Below are 21,333 nucleotides of genomic sequence, written 5' to 3'. Positions count from 1 at the left end.
ATTATGTCGTTTCCTTCGTCACAAAAAGTATTTTCTTGGCTTCATTTTTTTTTGTTTGTTTGCCCATTGCTCTCTACTTGTATGCACGGCTATATCAATGACGAGCTCTGTTCAATTTCACGTTATGCCTTCAAAACAATGGCAATGAACTTGACGAGCACAACTAAGGATCGGCAAAGGGTCTAGTAGTTGGTTACCCAAGACTCAGTTTTGCTTACCATATCCTGCCTGACATATACAAGTATAAGAATTTTTTCACCCCCCCTGAATCCCATTTCCATAACTTGAGGGTCATTCACGTTTGCCCGAGTTCTACTTATTTATGCCGAATAATGACATAATTAACCACGTTTGCTGATTTTCAGAGCCTAAAAGTTTGACCTTCAGCGAGAAATGAGAGAAAACTCCAGGAAATAACCAAAATCACCAAATTTCACCCAGACAGATGTTTGAATCATATGTACAGTATCCGAGGAAAGAAAGTTGCTTTTCCTTATTAACAGGTATTTTCTCACCCCTAATAAAATGAGTCGTTGTCCCCATCAGGCTGTGTGGAAAAACGTGGATAGTCATTCGGAACCGCTATTGAGCAGAAGGTTCGCTCTGTCTCATTTCCCGTCAAAATTGCATGATTCGAGTCAATTTGATTGTTAAGGTCTTTGCCATGAAAACGACACCAACCAGCAGATCTTCCAATCTCCTATCAAGTGAACCGGACGACGACGACGAGTACGAGAGACAAGGACTACCAAGACGACCACAACGACCAAGACGACCAAGCCGTCGACGCACTGAAAGAAAAATGACATCCAATGCCATGAGACAAGAAGACTACGAAGGAGACGATGAAATCACCCATTCTACGGTACACTCAAGTGGGGAAAGAAACCCTCGAGATCCCATTTACTTATCACACAACTGACTGAGACGAGTCCCCCCGACCAGTTAACCACAATCAAGGCACAACGGTCCTGGACGTCTACTAGCACTACTAGCATACTTGTAGTTATGTACGTACGTACATAAGTACACTGCGTACTCTATGCACTTACTCTACCCCAATGCTGAAACACAAGCTAGGCTAGAATACCCACACAGCGCGTTGTCTGGGAGGTTCAATGGAGAGAAATCTACTAATTCGTGACATCTTTATCTCCCTCACGTCATCACCAACTTTTCCTCAAGGCTTGTTTCGAGGAAGAAGATGGAATGGTTGAACGTCAAATAAAAATCATCAGACATTAGTCAGGCCAGGTTTTGTTATTGGCCTCCGTCGAGGAGGAGGAGGACGAGGAGGAGGGGGGGGGAGAAGTAGGAGGGGAGTGGTGAACCACTGACATTGGCGACATGCACCCGCATCCATTCCGCTTCTTCTCCTCCTCCTCCTCCTCCTCTTTCGATTACTTCTATCACTACTACCATCCCTACTACCACCCCTACAGGGTGGATTTTATAAGGTGTTACAGAATTTGCTTTGACAAAAGTGACAATATGGTTGAACCATTTACTTTCAAATTTGGTGCCCCAATTGCCGACGGTATTGGCTTGCATTGAAACCATTGCAAAATTTTTTGAACAACAGCTTTCGACGTACGGAAGCAAAGGTCAGCAAGTCATTTCTAGGGACAGTACAGTGCGTGCCAGCGGTGAGGCTGACAGTGAGTGTTTTCTGTGCATATTTTTTGTCAAGAGCGACCAATTTGACTAATCTTTTTTACACTGAAAGGGAGTTCATCGAAGAGCCTAAATCCAGAATCTGGTGTATCTAGAGCAATTTTCATAGCGGCAATAGATGCTTTTGTTTGTAACACTTTATCCCGTTCACCCTGTACTACACTTACTTCGTTTTATGGTTTGAGCAATGACTACAATTTCTCTCGAGCTTTGTTTTATGGAGCCTCTGCCTTTTGAAATTTAAAACCAATACAGCTTGAAGCCCTTCAAAGGGGCAAAAAAATCAGCCACATTTCCTCGTGTCTCTATGGTTGAGGATGTTCCACTTGTCTGAGCCTGCAACAAAACCCCGTGTTTCAATCCTCGGGGACCTCCGTGTGGCTGGTTGACTGGTTCTCAAAAGGAAACAAGAGGCAATCGTTAAGGATGAGTCGAATGTCAATGATAATCCATTCTCGCACGAGCAATTCAGAGACACAATGAATCCTTATAATTATTGTTCGGGAAAGGAATGGCTGACAGAAGAGGTTCGAGGTTCGAAAAGGTTGATCGAAACCAACACACTCACTCACTCACTCACTCACTCACATATTTGGCGTATGCTTTATACGTACAGGTGGCTCGAACTTTCAACGCGGACCATAATATCCTTTTAATAACTCGGTTGCGGACACACTGAGGTAGGTAATCATGCTCCTCTTCATCCTGTCACATAGCACTGTACATTGCACAGAATATACGTACTGAAACTGGAGAGGTGTTGGAAACACTTGGATTCGGACCAACAGCTGCCATACAGCGTATGCAATCGGCAGAGTTTATGTTGGTAGGAATTTATTGGTTCACCGCCATGCATAAAACATAATGGGCATGGTTATATTCAGTCACCCACCCGGCATGTCATCTCTTATGTTTAATACGACATTCATGTGCACGAAATGACGCTCGTGAAGCCAAAGTTCTGCCAATTCTTGGCTTGATGTTGGAAAAAAAAGTGAATCAGTTCTTGGAAAGAAATTGTGGATTGCGTGCTTGAGCCGGACTCATGCCATTTGGTCACACTTGAAGTCCGAATTATCCCATCAGTACGTGTGTCTACGTATGGAGTTGGTGATGAAGGAAATCGAATCATGTGCTGCGCCTCTTTAAATCTAAAGTAGAACAGCTGAAGTTCCTTTCCACATGAGATGACGGTGATGATGAGGAAACTAATAAAGACAGTCGTCATTTTGCCTTGCATGGATGCTCATGCCAATTTTAATCACTTTGAACAAGTTTTCCTCCAGAATAGTAGTCCACTCACACGTGTCTTTCCGATCGCGTTATTGGCTATTATCACCCCCACTCGATGGCAGTACTCGTGTCTGCTTGCTAGTCGACTTTTCCCCTCCTTTGTTCCGGCTAGCTTAGTGCGAATGAAGATTTTGCGCTAACGAAAAATGGCGTCGATTGATAATCTGGCATGATTTCCCGTGAAAGAGAAAACCAAACGTGCTGCAATGAAGAAATCTGCATATTTAATTCCGAAAATCAAGGTGATGAGTGAGACCTTGCATGCGTTTGTGTGGGGCTCATTTGAATGATAGTGATCTAGCGGTGTTAAGGATATCCCGGTGCCATCAAAAGCGTGGGCTCACTCTTTGGCGCATCTAACAACCCAAAGAGCCCCCCCGAGCTCGAAGTTGGCTGGGGAAATTAGTTTCGGAGTTTTACTTGAATTATGGTACACAGGATGTGTATTAGCCATTAGATAAATAAAAACCGGAGCTGCGCCCAAGTGGGCTTAATCTCGATCGTCTGTATCTACTACTTCTGTACGTACGTACATACGGTAGGTTCTACTATTGGAAGAGGACAAGGTTGAGGAGAAGGAGAAGGAGGAGGAGGAGGTGTTCGAAGATAATCCTTTGCGAATGAGAGCGGCAAAGAAAAATCGAAACAGGATTTATGCTCTACGGTATGCGTTGCAGAATGTGGGCATCAAGTCCTTGAGAGCAATCTCACCATTATGAATGATTAGACTCACTCTATTAAAGGATGTTCTTAAGGACCGGCCACTCAGTCTTTTGGTTTGATATCATGGCCTGCCCCAAAGAAAGAAAAAGTACCCCCCAAGCGTCTGTCTGCATTTGATTCTGCCCAGGTTCCTTTCACATGGTCTTAAAACAGGTACAAAGTTCCCTTGTCCAGGGTTCAGCCTCACTGAACTTCTATAGAACTTAATCAACTGCATATTAAGTCCAGAAATGTCAAGCTCTCTTGCAATATCTCGAGAGACAATGAACCGAATCCCAGACCACGTTAAGAATTAGTGACAATGAAGGTCACTTACCCGTGCAATAGGTAAATCATGTTCTCCATACATATCAATCTCAACGTACCCATTCAATCCAGCATGGTTTTTTTCCTGTTCCAGTTACACGAGTCTTGTGGTTACCTTCTCCTCCTCTTACCTACACCGCATCCATCATATTTTGCCTTGGCCAAGGACTCGTTGTCGTCGCTTAAGTGTTTGCTTTGGGGTTGGATCACACATGAAGCCGAATCGTCGACATTGGTCGTGCCCTGGATGCCATGTTACCCGCCCCAAAACTATCAGGACTTCGAGGTGACAAAAGATCATCATTAAGCAAGAGACTTCCATTTCTTTCCCACCAAGACATATCACGCTTGCGGTGGCATCACTTTACTCCCCGAACATGGGGAGTGGAGTAACTATACTGTAGATATCTGCCCTAGAGATTGATCTCGTTTCTTCACGTTCATGGCGAAGACAGCGATTTTGAAGTTGGGGAGAAAAATGATAACGTCTTTAAGACCGTCGGATTGTTTTCTTCGTAGATGCTTATTGATTGCACTCAGCTTGAGCCCAAGACAAACAGAAGAGGCTCATGAACTCCAGGGTCATGTTGATAGTGCCGGGTACAAGTTCGTACAAATAGGAAGCACCCAGAGGAAGGATCCACCTCCTGAACGATATTGAAGGCAGATACGTACTAGCTACGTCAAAATTGAAGTGGTATTGCTCCTCCCTCGGAAAAATGGGCGCTAGCCTAGAATTAGATCGAGTTTCCCCCTGGTGCTCTCTTCTTGTCGGGGGCAAATTCAGTCATTAGTTGATCGAAATTAAAAGGTCAGACGGAATCCTCTTTCACCATCAGCGAAAGAATCCAAGGTGACGCAGGACTGTGAATGCCAAATCCGAGTGTTTGAGCCGTGATTTGTGGGAGCATTAACAATTTATTGGGATGTTTCAACCTCATGAGCATCTTTTATGGATCATGTGCACGTACACACACACACACATACTCAGGCAAAAGTCCTGAGCGATCATTTGTTCTCAAGGACTTCCCGTTGCACTTGGATCGAACGAAACCCCTACTAGATCTGAGTACTATGAATGAATTGACAAATAGAGCCAACTGAGCGCTTTAATGCACTTACAAGAGTGCCAGTTACGAGTAAGACTATTTACGAACGAGCGGACAGCATGTCCTAATAAGTTTCTTATGGACAATTGAATGCGAGATGGCCTCCAAGTGGTTTTGCCAACCTTTTTTCTTCAGCTCGCGCCTCTTTGGTTAGATGGAATGAAGTCATGGCAGCAGAGCTTCAAAGAGGTTATCAATTGATCTACACACATGACATCTTCCACAATGAATGAAATGCAAATTCCTGGGGTGCCTTATGCATGCATTCTGGAATCGTCAAGATTCTTGCACAGCCATCCACCGCTATTCGGCAGAGAAGGAAGAGTCAATATAGTAGAGTACATTGGAGCAGAGCTGAACACAATCATTTGCAGGTTAAAAGCTCGACCAGACAGACAACTAACAGCTCTGCTTATGAATGAGTTTTCCACGCTGATTTGATCGACTACTACTGTACATTCACTTCAAAAAACCCGATCGATGAAGTTTCGCTCAACTGGAATTGTGTTGCTTCCAAAAGCGTCTCGAAAGGAAATCTGGAATCCCTTTCAAGTCAAGTCTGTCAGACTTGCCAACCCACGGGGTGCAAAACACCCATGGAGGTTGAAGTAGTTGAAATGAAGACGAAGAAAAATTGATTTACGCCACGATTTAAATTCAACAACAGCGGGAGTCGAAGCCTTTTTTTGCAGACCCCCAAATGTAACCTTGATGATCTCCAATGCTTAATCAACCAGAGGGGCAGAAGAACAATGGTTTTCTTTCGTTGTATTATTTATTGACTGGAATTGAACATCATTTAACCGTCTCAGCTTGGGCACACGATAACAAATTCATATCTCACATCATTCTTTCATTCATTCAATCATGGATAATGGCCACAAAGGCAGAAGAGACGACGGGGCTTTTTGACTAGATCCTGGTTTGAAAGTAAAACAACGACCTGATAACAGCGCATCACATTCTTCTTTTGATAATCCGTGACGTGTTGGTGGGCGAAATGGGGGAGTGGTGGATTGAGGCCGTGATCGAGGGAGGTGACGAGGACGAGGACGGGCACGGGGTGGTGGGGAGGGTTCTGTTCGGGGATCGCTTCATTCCATCTCGGAGGCGGTTGATCTCACGACTGGCCGTGTTCAAGTCGGCTTGAAGTTGCAGCTCCCGTTCGCGAAGTCGCCGGACTTCGTGTTGACTAGAAACATTCTGACGGAGAAGCTCCAGTTTGTCCATTCTGAGCTTGGATATCTCTTCTTGGAGTTTTTCAAGTTGCCCAGCCACAGCGTCGCCCTCCAGGGTAATCATGGTGACAGGGCCCGAAACCACACTTTGACAATTGGGATCAATCTCATAATTGGTGGGTGTATCCGGAGCATGCATGGAGATGATGGTGGTATGGGGAGCATGTTCGTGGTTGAAGTGAGGTCTGCCATTGCCATTGATAAACACCTCACCTTGGAAGTAAGAGGCTGAGGCGGAGGATTGGTGGTCATGGGGTGAGGAGGATGAAGAAGGAACGGCGTGGTGCCGATTGTTGTTTGGTCGCGGGGAAACAGATCGACCTCGAGATATTGAGGGTGGAGAATTTGAGGCCGACAAGCGCTTGTACCCGCTATCCATAGGGTCTATTGACGAGCTGAGCGAGGATTCATCTGAATCGTCGCAATGGTGGTGATGGTGATGATGGTGCTTGTGCCGCAAATGGCCTGCCGTCAACCTCTCCATACTTCGACTCCGATCAACGGTTCCATTGACACTGCTTGGTAATGCGGGACTACCAGAGCTAATGCTATTGTCACTGTCCCCATGCCCCGAGTCACCGGAGTGTCCAGGCAAAATTGGAATCTTTACGGGTAGCCTTGTGTTTCCCGGTAAACTGGCAATTGTGGCGGAGCATACAGACCCAGGAAAAGATGTCCTGGACGAGGATGAGCTGGCCATGGTGGAGGACAGGAGCTCCACTCCATGTGAGAACTCGGAATTTGGAATCGAGGTTGACGACTTTCCCCGAGTGATTTTCATGAACCGTCCCTCTGGAGGGCCCTGACTTTTGGATCTGTTGGTTAAAGCTTTCTTGACAGATGAAATGAAACTGGAGCTATTGGCGGGGTCCAACAATGGCACCTTGCACAATCCCTCTTTGTAGGGGAAGGGTGATGTGTAGATCTCTGTTTGTCGTTGGAGCTCACCCACCAAGTTGGTCAAAAGCGTTTGACGGGTACGTTTTTGCAGCGAGGAGAATCGCTCGGATCTGTAGCATGCATTTTCAGCATTGATGAGCTTAGTGAGGAGAAATTCTTTGAGTTGCGGTCCCCGAGGGAAAATGGGTGGAGAGGGGAGGTTGGGGCCGAATGAGGGCACATCGCTTCGGGCAGTAACACTCACTTTATACCTGGTATTGGCTGAGCAGGGGTCAATAGGTTGCACAAGAATGTAGGCATGCAAAAAGTGGGAGGTGATCATGTTGGGTGTGAAGGGCGTGTTTCCATCTTGAAATACGATGGCCACAATGTCATTTCCGATGTGACGCTTCCTTTGAAGCTGTTGCAGATCATTTTCCGTGTAGGGGAGCATGGTGGAAACATGGAACATAATTTCCCGACCGTGAAACACTTCGAAAAGGGATTCGTCGCCCGTTTGACCATATTGGGTGTCGAGACCACCCCGATATCCTTTATGTTGAGCGAGATTGATTCGGTCTCCCATCAAGGCAATGAACTCATCCAAAGCAGGCGAATGAGTCCTATTCTCGAACATGGCCTCTTCGGTGATTTGACCACTGCGCTGGTAAATGAGTCCAAATTTGAAGTTATTCACCAAGACATGCTCATCGTAATTGACGAGGGCTTCGGATGCCTTAGGGCACAGGATGGGAGATAGTCGCTCGATTGTGAGATCCTTAACAACGTGTTGGGCCAATTTCACCGGAGACAGGTCATTGGGCAAATCCTTGTGTGAGAGCAAGCGGTGTGTGGTGCCCGAGCTTAATCGGACAATGATCCGGGTGTGAGTGCCATTTCGAGCATTGTCGGGATGATTGTTTCTCACCGTCTTCGTCACGCAAGAGTCGACGTTGGTCTCGGCTGAGCCAGCGCTGACGCCATCACTGTAAGTCTTGAGCGAGATGACCACTGGGCCGAAATTATCGTCGATGGCACAAAAATTATAGTGTTCGTAGCCAAGGAAATGGGCCCGATAGTTACGTGCTGTCTCGTCTGTCTCGAACACGACATCCACTTTGGGCGTGACCCGAGCATAGATATCCCCTGAAGGAGCAGACAAAGCCGAGGTGGCCCGGGCGAATGCCTCAGCTTGTGAGGGTGGATCAACCCAGTAACCTCCTGATTTGGGCAAAACCACCATGGGGTAGGGTGGTGGTTGTTTGAGGATTTCACTCAACAGGATCTTGGACGTTGGATTTCGGCTCCCATTCTCCGTGGGGCCCTTAAATTGACCTGCCAGTAACATATGACCGTCGGAACCCACGCCATTGGCAGGCAGGGGAGGCATGCAGCATCGTTGGTCATCAAGTCGAGAAGATTGTAAACGATCAATCAGCTCAAACAACTCGGATCGACTCGCCACGGCTGATCGGTCTTTCATAACTCGATTAGAGCCCTGAACCCCTTCCCCGAGAATGTGTGAGGGGTAGCTTCCTCCTCTTGGTCCTCCTCCTCCATCGCCGACACTCCCGCACCCGCCTCCACTGCCCGCGCTGCCCACCCCACCACTCCCACCCCGACGGAGTCGAGTCTCCATCTTCCGAAGTAAATTCGGTGAACTATCCACCGAGCGGAACTTGAAAGATGACGAAGGTGAAGACGAACACGAGGTCTGGGTTTGTTCTAATAAAGAGGGCTTCAAAACAGAGGTGAGACTTCCAGAGGGCTTAACCTGAAAGAGAATGGGAAAGAAAATTAAGTGGGATTTTGCTCGAGAGACCGCTAATGATGCTGAGCTGGTGATTTTCACCCATTATCTTGTGCAACAACTTTCAAGCCTGCCTGCCTGCCGCAGGTGGTGGTGGTAGTTGTAGTGATGGCAGTGGTGGGGGTAGAAGTAGCAGTAAACTGTAAAAGTGCTGGTAGTGAGGCTGATGGTAGAAGTGGTCGTGGTACTAGTGCTGATGGTACATGCATGGCTTCTACAAAACCCGGTGCCTGTTGAAAAATTATGTTTGCCGCAGACTGCGAGCGCATTCATTCTCATTGATAATTTGTGGAATGAGCGGAATTTCATGCCTCTCGGGGGCTCAACGGGCAATCCTTCTGACACCAATTACTACACACCATGAACAAAAATCAAAGCGCGTCATCGTGATATTTGACATGGAAATATCATGCAATTGTTTTTTTTCAGAACTCGGAAAATAATGGCGGCACACGCGCTGAAGAATACCCTTTAAACATGATTGAGTTACAAGCCACACCTAAACTTACTCCACGACTTTTTGATCGCTTCATTAGTAATGGAGAGCCCTCTCTCTTGGGTTTCCTAGGAGCGCACCAACGCCCACGGAACACCCCCTTTTTCGCCGGAGTGTCTCCTTTGCCCAGACTAGCGCGTTCATGTAAACTGGAACCTCGACTTTCGATTTCTTTGTCGGGTTCCTCTCTCTCTTTGAGCGAAGTCATGGTGGAACGACGTGGGAGTTCACATCGTTGATCATTGAACCGCCATGAGGCCATTTTGGCCAAGAGGTCGATAGTATCGGTCTGCGATTCATTCGACTTCAATTTCGCCTCGATGAAGGCTGCTGCCACATCTTCCTCTTCTTCCTCGTCCTCATCCTCATCCACGATATCTTAACCAGGCAAATGCAGGGTGAACAAGATAGTAAGGCCAAATTTACATACGGTACTACTAGGTACAATTTGCTTTTTGATGTTAAACCATGCAAAGATTGAATTAAGCAATTATGTGCATACTGCATACAGACGATTACTGCTGGCAAAGCGCTTCCTTCATCTTAGTCACCCTGTGTATCTCGTGAGCTATAAGTTTGGAGGCGGGATCTTGGATGTATCTCTGAAGCGTCCAAACTGCTCATGGTGGAGGTGGAGGTGCACCTTGGAAACAGATCGGGATGGATCATCACATTTGAATCTCCGCCATCGGACTTGCAACTGGGTGCAAATGACTAGCATGCAAATAAGTTGACAAAGCTATCCCCCAAGTTCAGCCTCATCTTTTTCGGGTCTATCATCTCAGGCACGAGAGGCGTTCGAGGGGATAGCTTTGGTTTTCCGATTAGGGTCCACCCCTCCCCATCCCAGTTATGGCATGCCAGTAATTCCTTCCGAGTGCTTGGGAATCTAAAGTTCGCATGAATGCCTGATTGACTTCGTCCACTATTTTCTAGTGACGAGGTGTCGAGGGTTATCTTGGAAATCTGGTCGAGGGATGAAAAAAATCTGAACATGCGAGAATCGTGTTGGACCACGCCAAGATGTGCTTCACAAAAGGTTGATGCTCAAATGTCGAACAAAAACTGACACTCGAGACATTCCTTGGCTTAAAAAACGAATTGTTCTCTCTGCTTTTACTCTAAAGGATTGTGAAAAAACAAATTCTAATGGAATTCTGGCTTTCTGTGGCCAAGGCATCAAAAGCTGGCATGACATTTAGGGCATGGGGATTTGTTCGTGGCCACACTCAACCTTTTGTCGACAGAAATGTTTCCGGTCTGAGAAGGCACTGCAAGAATCGGATTTCTCAAGTTTATCCGTCCCGAATCTGGCTAAATTCTTGCCTGGACCCGTGGGAGGGAAAGACAACGCCCCCTCATGACTTGACTGGGAAGTCTTGGCGAACGTCGTCTCAAGATGTTGCAAGCGGCGCTCGAAATCCTTTGATTGTGAGAGATATTCCATGATTCTCGATGTTCGTGGAAATTGCCAGTCTTCTCACCCGATGGAAAACTATCCTTTTGTTACAGGGAATTCGATTTCTTTTCCGTGGAATGAATGTGAACGCACCGATTGATGAGGATACTCTGACCCGGACTGTCCTCAGTTCATAATCTTTTATGTGGAGAGAGCTCTCTCAAGTTTTTGACCCGAAAGTTTCAAGTTGATCCCTTCTTTCAAGTGTTCTCTTTGCCGGCATCTTCCACTTCTCTTTGAGCAAAGAGATGTGATCTAAAATGTGCTTCCTTACCGCTTCGTCCATAACAAGTAGGTGGTGACAGACTTACCGTTGTCTAAAAACATGTTCCGTAGCCACCATTGTACACTTTAACATGGAGTAAACATCCTTTTCCAAAATGACCACAACCACCAAAATGTGTCAGAAAAAGTGTCTTCCTTGCTTTGCGAGTCGCCGGCACACGTCTCAACTGTCACAGAATCTCCGAGCAACTGAAACCATGATGATGAAGAAGAGGCAGCTAGCCGTGAGAAGCGGCATCCCTGAAAAATCTCCGAAGACATGCAAACTTGCCCGCGTCCTCCGTCTCAGTTTTCGCGTGAGAGTGTGGCTGCGGCGGGCCCTTGGTTTTCCGGCGGCCGTCAGAGGCGCTGCTTGTGAGCAAGTTGAGATTTGAAAATTGAGAATTGAGAAGCGTCAAGCAAGCAAGCATGATGATCCATCCTGCATTGGCGGTTCACGTGGTTAGAAGTCATGCAAATTGCTTGATGATCAAGAGGAAGGACCTGAAGAAGACGAAGAAAAAGATGAACAAGACGAGGAGGACGGAAAAGCGGATCGCGGAGTACTCGTATTCGGAAAGGATTTGGTCTGACGGCCTGGTTACACAATGAATATGTCAATCCGTTCCTCCAAGGACTTAACTCGACCTCTGCATTGTGTATGTATAGTGGTAGGTAGGTCAACCTGGTCATTCATTAATCAAGATAGAGCGGGGAAAAGACACATTCCATTTCAGATTAGTATCATAGGGGAAAATTTCGCTCATTAGATGCGTTCAAAACCTGATTGGAAGCCCTCAAACCAGACGAAAATATCTGGCATTTCCAGAAATGCTCGGCAGTTTCCCAATGCGAGGTTGCCTTTTTTTGAAAGGGGGGGGGGGGGGGGTTGGTGGGGGGGTTGATGAAATTACGTATTCTCGTGTAAAAGTGGGCGGGTAAATGGGATTAAGAAACCAATGTGCGAGGTGATCAACCGCTTTTCGTAAGTAAATACCCTCTGCTCATGATGAAGCGTTAATCTTGCGCTGCACTTTCAGTCCGTCCGTTCGTTCTTCCATAATACCTACTATGTGGGTTTGAGAGCCCACCACCGGAAACCATTGATCAATTAATTGCTCACATTGATTTCGTAACATCCCTCGATTACATTCGCTGATCATGGAACCCTCCCATCTGCATGTCAGCGGAACTTGAAATTGTCATTCTTCGCATTCTCCAACGGATTCACCATTCACCAATCACCGTCTACCCTACGACCGACGATTCGTGCGATTCTTGCCATTATTACCAAGGGTCATGACTAGCATTTCGTGGTGGAAGGTGGGAGGTATTGAATGGATATCATAAAAAGCTACTGACCAAATAACACACTATTAGATTTTTATCCTTTGACATCGAGTAATGATGTATATATGTAGACCCTCTTCTGTTTTTCGTAGCACCCTTGCTTGCCTTCTGAACCAAGATGTATAATTCTTTTCCATGAAATTTCACACTCATTATTATTATCTAAAGGGATCAGGATGTGACAAAGTGACAAGATGGAAGACATCGTGTAAGGTCTTAAGCACATGAATCAGGATTTGCCTGGGTAAAACAAGGAGGAAGAAGCTATTTAAAAGCAATTGGCTTTGGGACCTAATCCAAAGACTTTCAAGAGAAAATGTTTCAATTCTTCCTGAGTGACTGAGAACATTTCTCTGGTTTGGCTCGCACATCAATTCAACGAGATTTCCCGTGAAACGAATCCATCATGCTCTGGATCCATTAATTTTATACGCATTCTTGTCTCCTGGATCTTCCGACAATCATTTGACGAACTTCGCGCAACCACAAACCTCAGGAACAGGCACGGTTGTTTTTCACTCGCCAATTGGCCATGGGGGATCACAAAATAGTTTCCTCCACACCTAATTTGTAATCATCCGCGACGTTTTATACTTCTCTCTTTCTAGTGTTGGAATACAGAATTCATTTTTTCCAAGAAATTGTCAAATGCATATCTTAATTAAGCGACATAAAAACTCTACTGTAAGAACATGTGCGGAACGTTGAAAAGAAAAAAACTACCCAACCTTTGGTTTTGAAGCGAATCTCAAATTGGGTATTTCAAGTCGGGTTTATTTCAAAGTGGATACACGAAACTTATCCAAATTAATGCGAGGGTATCTTAAGAATAAAGGTAACAATGTAACGATGACAATGGCACATTATGCAAGCTAAAACTCAAAGTTGTTGGGGTATGACAATCTGTTAGTGGGTAAGATGAATTGAATGGAATGTCGATCGAGTCAGTAACATTTCGGGCCAGAATCAAAACTGAAGGTACAAATTTAAACTTGAGTATCTTTGAGCAAACTAGCCCCTTTGTTAATTGTTCCAAATGACATGGGCAAAGTGAGCGATCACCCAAAGGATGAGATTCCATGAAGCGATTCCGCGATTTGGCTCTGAATTTGCGAACATGCGATCTTTGCGGGATTTCTTCTCGTTTTGCTTTGAATCTGGATGGCTCTTCTCATTTAGAGTATAAGTGTCTGAAACAAAACAAAGAACAATAAGTTGATACGTTATAGTCGAAGAACACGTCCTAAGAGACCTGTCACTCTTACAATCAAGGGTCAATCAAAAGGGACATAAAATAGGATATCTAAAAACGTGTGCTTTGGCAAGAAATGTTTTTTGAATGAGGCATTGGAAATTGGGATCTTTTAAGATGTTTTTATCCTTTCAAATGGGCATTGTTATACTGTTCAATTATGATGTTTTTGATCGCAAAATAGTTCTGCAGCATGAGGAATTAAATACTAAAAGGCTAGCCTAATGCTACCCTGTAGCATTAATTTCTAGTAGTTCGTGCCCTGGTGTACCGCGGCCAAACTGTTCGTCGTGGCTTCCTGATTTGTGCCCCATATGTAATTATAATTTTGTTGGGTTAAATTTTCATAGAAACCAAGCGTGAGTAGGAATCATAATGATGAAAACATATTGAAATAAAGAAAGTTGATCAGGTTATAAAAGCTATTCCATTTGGCTACGAGCGAGAGTCCTGTCAATTAATTTGATTAAACAACTAAGGTATGTCTTACAGGCACATACGCTCAATACCATGGGTTCACCCTTATCTTGATTTATTGCAATCAATACCTTTTGTCGATATGTTTTGAATTGGATCACGTTTGTTGTCATGGGTTATGCGTTGACCATAGGTCTCTTCAATCTCCTCTGGACCATGGGAAATAGAACAGGGTTGATTGATTATTTGATATCGGCGTGTTGCCATAATAACTTACCAGCGGAGTAACTGGACTCGGTGAAACTAATCCAGGGAGCATCAGTCTGTTGAATGATTTCTAGGTAGAAAAGCAATCGAATCTTATTCAAATGTGTTCTGTATAATCGATATTTTTCAGCATTATCAATTTACCATAGAGACGTATCGTCCCCTCTTTACGACCCAAGGAGTTGGTGGAGATACACGTGTAGGTACCCGCATCAGCCTTGGCGAATCGCTTGATTTTGAAGGTCATCTCCGAGCGATAAGAGCTGACCTGGTTGGTGATCTCAAAGTCCGGACTGTGATTGGGAGCCATGATGATCTCATGATCACCTCCCTGCGTTGTGGATCGTTGCCAATAGTTATGGGGATTAGGGTAAGCTTCAACCGAACACTGAAGCACCACCTCTTTGCCCACGGGACAGCCCACCACTTGGTTCTTGATTTCAATCGTTGGCTCAACTAGGACAAAGCATATGATTATCATTCCTTTTTTTTTCTTTCAACCGGCTTACGGTAGAACCAAGATAAGTGAACCATGGCACTTACAATTGACATTGAGCACAACCCTCTGACTCACGGTTGGAGGCACGCCATTGTTTGCTATGCACATAAAGGCACCCATATCTTGGCGTTTGATTTTGTGGAGGTGGAGCTCTTCTCCTGAGTATTCTTGAACTGAAAATTATTTGCACAACATGTTGAGAACAATGACCTGGATACTACGTAGATAAGGTTTGGAAATGGTCGAGAGGGAGTTCCCAATACTGGCTTTTGGATGTGTTTTTTATCTCGCTTGAGACGGTACCTTTCTTTTTAGTCGAGCCATCTTTGATAATGAATTGCTTTCCATTTTCTTTCCTCCATGTGATGGTTGGCACGGGTTGACCGTAAGCTTTGCAGAAGAGAACGGCATTTTGACTCTCGGACACGGTCACATCTGAGGTGGTTCGAGCCGAGTCAATATCCGGAGGAACTGAAAAGATAGCGATCCATGCTGTTGTATGGTCCTCTATTTTTCTATTGAATCTGTTCCGATCTAGTCCATACCCAAGACGTTCAGGCACCCTGATTGTTTCATCATGACTGCCGTGTTGATCTGACACATGTAACATCCTTGGTCTTCCAATTGGACCTGAACGATCTTGAGGGTCCAGGTTCGATGCTCGTCATGAGTGACCCGGATGCGGGAGTTATGCGTGATAACGCGTTTGTGGAGAGTTAAGACGGTTTGGTCCTCAGCTTTCATCCATCCCACCTGAAAAAGAGGGACAATGAGACTCGGCGTCGGGCTCAGTCAATTCAAAGTCAATTACTGTACGTCTCGAGAACTGACGTAATTTGTTGCATACTTGAACCATTTCATTCACCTTACAAAAGCTACTCCTCAGCGATGCCCTTCCTCCCCTCTCCATACATTCACCATAGATGAGGTCCGTTTCTGAGGGTTAGGGGCGGGAGGGTGAGCATCCCTTTCGATACTAGTTTGATGGAGTTTTGATCCAGTTTGATAATTGAGACACATTTGAATCACCTTAAACATCCTTAAAAACGGCCAGGCAACAAGAAGCCGTGCTCGTGCCACTCCATAGCCTTCTGCTCAGCTATGGTTTCTGAACTAACGAAAATAAGGGTATTCCTGTTCTGGGGCTATTTGCATTTGGTGGGACAATTTATGGAGGAAATTTTGCAGTTTTGGCTGACATGCCCTGTATGCTTGGGGCTTGAAACGAGAAGACGACTAAGCTAAGTCTATTGGACCCCTCTACGTACATACTACACTACGTACTAGACCGTAGAGCACAGTGGAGCAGAGCTCTATTCTGGTCCTCCTGCTTTCCTCCGTCGACCGCTTGGTTCCACCAGTCAGTGAGTGGATGTATTCAAGGAAATGTTTCAACGTTCCAAGAGATGTATTCCACTTTTGAAGGGACCCATTGCTCCTCTCGTCTCAGTTCCACATTTCTTTATTGCCTTTTTCAACTCTCAACTTTTGCCACTTTTTCTGACGATGTATCTATTTTTTGTCGCTTGAGGGGAGAAAAGAAAGAAGAACGAGAGAAAGAAGGAAAGAGAGAAAGAAAGAAGAAACTAGTTTCCCGCCCGGTGCCCATTTGGTTATGACAAATTACTGCGAAGGTGGAAACAAACAGATATACCCATGACTTATGGGCGGCCGAATAATCCATTTTGAGGTGTTCCCCTGGGGCCGAAAAGTTTTCTCTCGCTCTTTCGGCCCTTGAAGTCGTTTGAGGTGAAATGAAATCTCCATCAACGAGGCGATAAATCAGCAATAACATGTCAATTTCGACCCCAACTCACCTTGTACTCCCCGACATTTTTGACCTGGCAATCTAGATCCACATCCCGTCCGATGGCCACCGTCATATTCGGCACATGGTTGACAAACTCAGGGTCCCGAGGCAACAAGTCCAACTCGTTGCTCATGTCAAATTGGTCACGTTGTCGTCGGGCTTCCGCAAACACTGAAACAAACCCGAAGAATGACGATATTTTACTAAACACTCATATCAGGGTTGCGGACGGCGGGGCCATCCGAGGAATTCTATCATTTTCTGCATGACATAATCGTGTCTTGGCAAAAACACATTCCCCATCGGGAATGAGCTCAATTGTTGCCGTGAGTCAAAAATTACTTGAGAAGAGATTGATGGACTTGGATGGAAGGAAGCTTGAGCAACAAATGTCTCCTAAGAACTGATTTCTTTGCTTGTCTTCGAGGGGGAACTTTCGTCTTGTTGTCCAACAACAGCCAGTTCGAACATGACAATGTTATTCGGACCCAAAGATAAAGGCTGGACATTGCCAGCCTATGACCATATATTATGCCCTCGAAAGTCAAGGTGTCTTCATTTGGACATTAAATTTACATATAAAAGAAAATGTATGCCGAATAAGAATGAGTTCACGCCAACGACAAGAGGAGTGCTTGAAGTCTGAGATTTCCAAAGTGGGCTCTTTCTATTCCCATGACACAAAAGGACTCCTGGCGCTGAACCCCTGCATGGTGGAACCAACTAGTTCTTTCCTCAATGGACAACAAATTTTGAGGGCAATAAAGTCCAAGATTTGTGGAAATGACCTCATTTGCTCGTGCCTAACTGTCAAATTCGTGTTATACTCTACATGCATGTATGTACGTACGTTGGAGTGTTGTGGGTGGACGCCAATAATAACCAACGGTGTTGAAAGACGATTACCATTGTTACAGCATTAAGGGTTGTAATAGCACGGGATACGAACGCTCAACGAATGCCAACAACTCCTGGAGAATTCCCTCGGCTCTCTTTTACTTGAATTGAAGACCAAGAAGGGCGGAGAAGGGGCAAAGGGAAAGAGAGAGAGAGAGAGAAAGAGAGGTCTCAGGTTGACTTGAAAGATGAGACGAGATCCTCGAAGATGCAAAAAGAATGAGATGGAAATATCTCCTTCAGCATTTTGAGCCGAATCCCACCATTTCCTCGTCCCATTGCCAAATGATACCCACTGATTTTGCCCCCGTCACCTTTTTCAAATGGCTCCTCTCTTTTCGTTTTTCAGGATTTAAATATCGTGCATTTGTCAAACAAGAGAGACTTTGTTGGTCTTATTGAACTTTTCCTTACGTCCATATGTCGCTTCATACTGGCCCTTGAAAATTTGTCTAACTATCGTGTTCCAATTGAGCCGATCAAGTAGGAAGAAGAACGTTCATTTAAATAAGTCCCTCCGTTCATTTCCCCCTCTTTTTGAAGCTTGGCTTGAGGACCGGGGCTCTTGGAACACGGGACCGTCGAGGGATCAAATTCAATGACAATTTAGGTTGGATAAAGGGGAATGGGGATTGTTTTAGGCTCTCGTCCTGGAAGGAAAATGGGGAGCAAGTTGCTCTTGATGGTGCCAAACGACGACCTGGAAAGATTTTTTATGTACCCAATGAATGGGAGTGGAAGAGAGCAAAACCCAGAGTGTGCCACGAGATGGCAGATCCACCACGGCGAATAAGAGTGGGACGAATGAAAAAAACAATAGAACCTAACGGGACCACTTCAGTTCACCAAGATTGAGACGAATGAAGAATTGTGTTTCTTACGAATTTCTTTTTTCAGCAATGCTTTTTGGTGGCACTGGCAGTGTCGGCATAAGGCCAAATTTAATCAGTTCCAGGCGAGGAGCAACCCATCTTGTTCAGAACCCATTCTCTCCGGACTCATGCATTGTTTGTTCACGGTTAGTTGATGGATTTTTATCATCTCAAGTTCCTTAAAGTGTGACCGAAAGGGCAAGATAATACGGCGGAACAACCATGGCACATTGCATACCCGAGGAGGAGGAGAAACTTGAACTTTGTCTTCATCACATGAATCTGATGGAAAAGAAACAGCAACAACAACAACAACAACCATAACGTCAGAGGGCATGAGGGCATGCAGAAGGAAAGGGCGATTGCTTTTTATATCCGTATCCGTTCCTACTCGCTCGTCTTCTTACATTCTTGACAAAACAAGGGGCTCTGAAATCTGCCCTGATTGCTATCTTTATTTGCTCTCAAAGCTGTTGATGTCTGTTGATGTGTTCCATGTTCTAGAAAATGTGCCGATCTTGGCGCCCTTTCACCTTCTCCCTCCGCAGCTAGCTACATCCGACAAAGAAGCTACGAAGTCATGACTTGAGACTAAGGACTGAGATGGGAACGAAAGGAACGAAAGGAACATGAGGGAAAGAGAACTGGATGGCAAGTTTCTTCATCCTTCGAAGGAACCAACAACTCCTGGCGATCCTCTTCTTCCTATGGCCAACGTACGTACGTACGTACGTAAGTAAGGGTGGTGGATTGAGGTGGTTGAAGTGGTTGCATTTATGTTCCACACCAACCACGGAGTGGCACTCAATGGCCATCTGAAGAGGTGAAGAAAGAGGATGTTTTATTCATGTAATGGCCTCTATCTCCTCCCATCTCGTCTCCAACGATGCCAGGCAGCAGTTTTACTGCTACTACAAATCCCGTGTGCCAGTGGTGCGAAATTTCTTTCTCCACCACAATGGAAAACCCACCCACACACACACACACACACAAATGGGGTCTGGTTCCAAGGAGTTAGTGATTATTTGTTTCATGTCAATCAGGTCTTAGTCCGTGCGAACTGAATTGTTTTGTACTGTATGGCAAACGATTTCCGAGATTTTTTCTTTGGTCCCAAATCGCAATGGGGATATCGAAATCTGCAGGGCGAAAGGATTTTTTTTTTGAGAAGTCAACACTGCCAACGAGACATTGCTTGTCTTAAACGTGTGCAAGGATTGCACTTGACTTGATTGGCGATCAAAAGGCTGGCTCATGGTCACGTCTCAGTCGAAAGTTGTTACGCATGCCACTCCGTTGTCTTAAATCCAATTCGATCTGAAATATGGTTTTCTTCTGGTCGGGGTGGCCAACTGGCCATCTAAGCCTTTCTACGCCTTCTCCCTTACCATTGCCCTATGACAAAGACTACGATAACTTACTGGGGCAGGCAACATTTGGCTCCTTCATGTCTGCATGGTGTCCCATCCAAATATTTTTCTTTCCAAAGGTCCCAAATAGAAAAGACGTCGATTTGGCCGGCCCCTTTAGTACGTACGGGAGGGCTGGTCCTCTTGATATCCTCATTCCCCTCTGTTCCTTTTGTGAAGTCACTTGATGCCTCTAGTTTAGCTACTTCTACAGTATTTGCTAGCTCTACAGTAGTAGCACATCGGTCTGTCGTGCCGTTGTATTGTGCGAGTATGACATTAAACTGCACACTAGAACGTCCGTACAAGGTGCACGGAGTAAGTAGCCTTAGATTGTGATCTGTGAAATATGGGAAGAGCATAGACTGGCGCTTTTAAAGATTGAGATCGCTCTCGAAAGAGATGAGGGGCGATCCAATCCTCAATGAACACAGAAAACAATTGAATGTGAAAATGACACCGAGGTCTTCTGTACTAAGACATCGTTGCATAGATGGAGAGGAGGTAGAGAAAATCATCAATATCAATCGGCCATCTTAGAGGATCGACTTCGTCCTCATTAACCACCACATTCGCCTCCGGGATTGGGGATCACGTCAATTTATTTACATATATATTGTCTCAACCCTTCATCACAATCAGGGAGAAATCCATTCATTAGGTCTTTGACAGTCGGTAGGAGTGAGTGCTGTACGTATATGTAGGATGCAAAGGATGCACGATGGCTGCATCTAAGTTCGTATTTCCCCTTGTTCTTCGTGTGATTACTAAGAAAGTCGGGATCTGCTACATCTTCAGTAGTACTGGATGTTGTTTCAATACGAGGGTAAATCATTTTTGCCCAACAATCTCATTACGTTTTCTATTCTTAACCTGACAAGTGCGTACACCTTTCATGGACTTCTGGGAGAGCGTCAGATCAACAGTCGCTTCGAACATTTCTTTGAAAAAATTATCAGCCGCATTGATTTGAATTAGTGGTTAGGAAATCCAGCGTAAAATATGGTTTCATTAAATACTGGAGGTTCAAAATCTCCAATGATTTCTCATGTACATTTAGTCCCAAGAGCTTTTTATTTGAGACAACCAGGTGGTAGGTTACGTTACCTACAGTAAATGGGACGTCGCTAGTCCCTACGCTTCTGGATCAAAATCATTCTTAGCCTTGTTCCAAAGAAAATGCCAAGAGTTGAATGGATCTCTCCACTCATCCGGTCTTAAGGGGTCCACGTTTGAATTGCGGTTCGGCAGTATCATATCTGGGAGGCATTCTTCATAGTAATACCCCGAGCAAAGCTGGAGTTTTTCG

General features: G+C 45.2%; 2 protein-coding genes and 2 long non-coding RNA genes across 5 annotated transcripts; 1 reads left to right on the top strand and 3 right to left on the bottom strand.

The window, feature by feature from the left end:
• Positions 1-2,576: 2,576 nt before the first annotated feature.
• Positions 2,577-4,620, bottom strand: LOC131879736 (uncharacterized). The gene is made up of 2 exons (XR_009373186.1): positions 4,128-4,620; positions 2,577-3,168 (listed from the first exon to the last, which is right to left on the bottom strand). It is a non-coding gene; the product is annotated as an uncharacterized LOC131879736 (long non-coding RNA).
• Positions 4,621-5,822: 1,202 nt separating this feature from the next.
• LOC131879695 (uncharacterized) lies at positions 5,823-11,160 on the bottom strand. The gene is made up of 4 exons (XM_059226070.1): positions 10,763-11,160; positions 10,080-10,242; positions 9,542-9,906; positions 5,823-8,996 (listed from the first exon to the last, which is right to left on the bottom strand). The coding sequence occupies exons 1-4, from the start codon at positions 10,973-10,975 to the stop codon at positions 6,063-6,065; spliced, it is 3,675 nt and encodes a 1,224-aa protein (XP_059082053.1). The 5' UTR covers positions 10,976-11,160; the 3' UTR covers positions 5,823-6,062.
• On the top strand, positions 9,990-12,742 carry LOC131879733 (uncharacterized). Of its 2 annotated transcripts, none has more exons than XR_009373182.1 (3): positions 9,990-10,959; positions 11,041-11,926; positions 12,292-12,742. It is a non-coding gene; the product is annotated as an uncharacterized LOC131879733 (long non-coding RNA). The 2 variants fall into 2 exon arrangements; XR_009373183.1 differs by lacking the exon at positions 12,292-12,742 and having other exon boundaries at positions 9,990-10,567; positions 10,656-10,959; positions 11,041-12,097.
• Positions 12,743-13,186: 444 nt separating this feature from the next.
• On the bottom strand, positions 13,187-16,885 carry LOC131879713 (lachesin-like). Its single transcript, XM_059226092.1, has 8 exons — positions 16,854-16,885; positions 15,582-15,789; positions 15,340-15,507; positions 15,081-15,209; positions 14,682-14,993; positions 14,548-14,607; positions 14,402-14,479; positions 13,187-13,791 (listed from the first exon to the last, which is right to left on the bottom strand). The coding sequence occupies exons 2-8, from the start codon at positions 15,778-15,780 to the stop codon at positions 13,625-13,627; spliced, it is 1,113 nt and encodes a 370-aa protein (XP_059082075.1). The 5' UTR covers positions 15,781-15,789; positions 16,854-16,885; the 3' UTR covers positions 13,187-13,624.
• Between the last annotated feature and the right edge of the window lie 4,448 nt (positions 16,886-21,333).

This window comes from Tigriopus californicus, chromosome 4, assembly GCF_007210705.1.
Source record: "Tigriopus californicus strain San Diego chromosome 4, Tcal_SD_v2.1, whole genome shotgun sequence".
Taxonomy (NCBI): Eukaryota; Metazoa; Arthropoda; class Copepoda; order Harpacticoida; family Harpacticidae; genus Tigriopus; species Tigriopus californicus.
This window is presented reverse-complemented; position numbering and strand designations above follow the sequence as displayed.

Coding starts and splice junctions, on each gene's coding strand:
- LOC131879695 (XM_059226070.1), bottom strand. CDS start 10,975: ATGGAATATCTCTCACAATCAAAGGATTTCGAGCGCCGCTTGCAACAT. Junction 10,243..10,762: donor AACATTTCTGTCGACAAAAG/GTTGAGTGTGGC, acceptor TTTGCATGCTAG/TCATTTGCACCCAGTTGCAA. Junction 9,907..10,079: donor TAGCTCACGAGATACACAGG/GTGACTAAGATG, acceptor TGCCTGGTTAAG/ATATCGTGGATGAGGATGAG.
- LOC131879713 (XM_059226092.1), bottom strand. CDS start 15,780: ATGAAAGCTGAGGACCAAACCGTCTTAACTCTCCACAAACGCGTTATC. Junction 14,994..15,080: donor GGTTGTGCTCAATGTCAATT/GTAAGTGCCATG, acceptor GCTTTGTCCTAG/TTGAGCCAACGATTGAAATC. Junction 14,608..14,681: donor GGGGACGATACGTCTCTATG/GTAAATTGATAA, acceptor TTTTCTACCTAG/AAATCATTCAACAGACTGAT.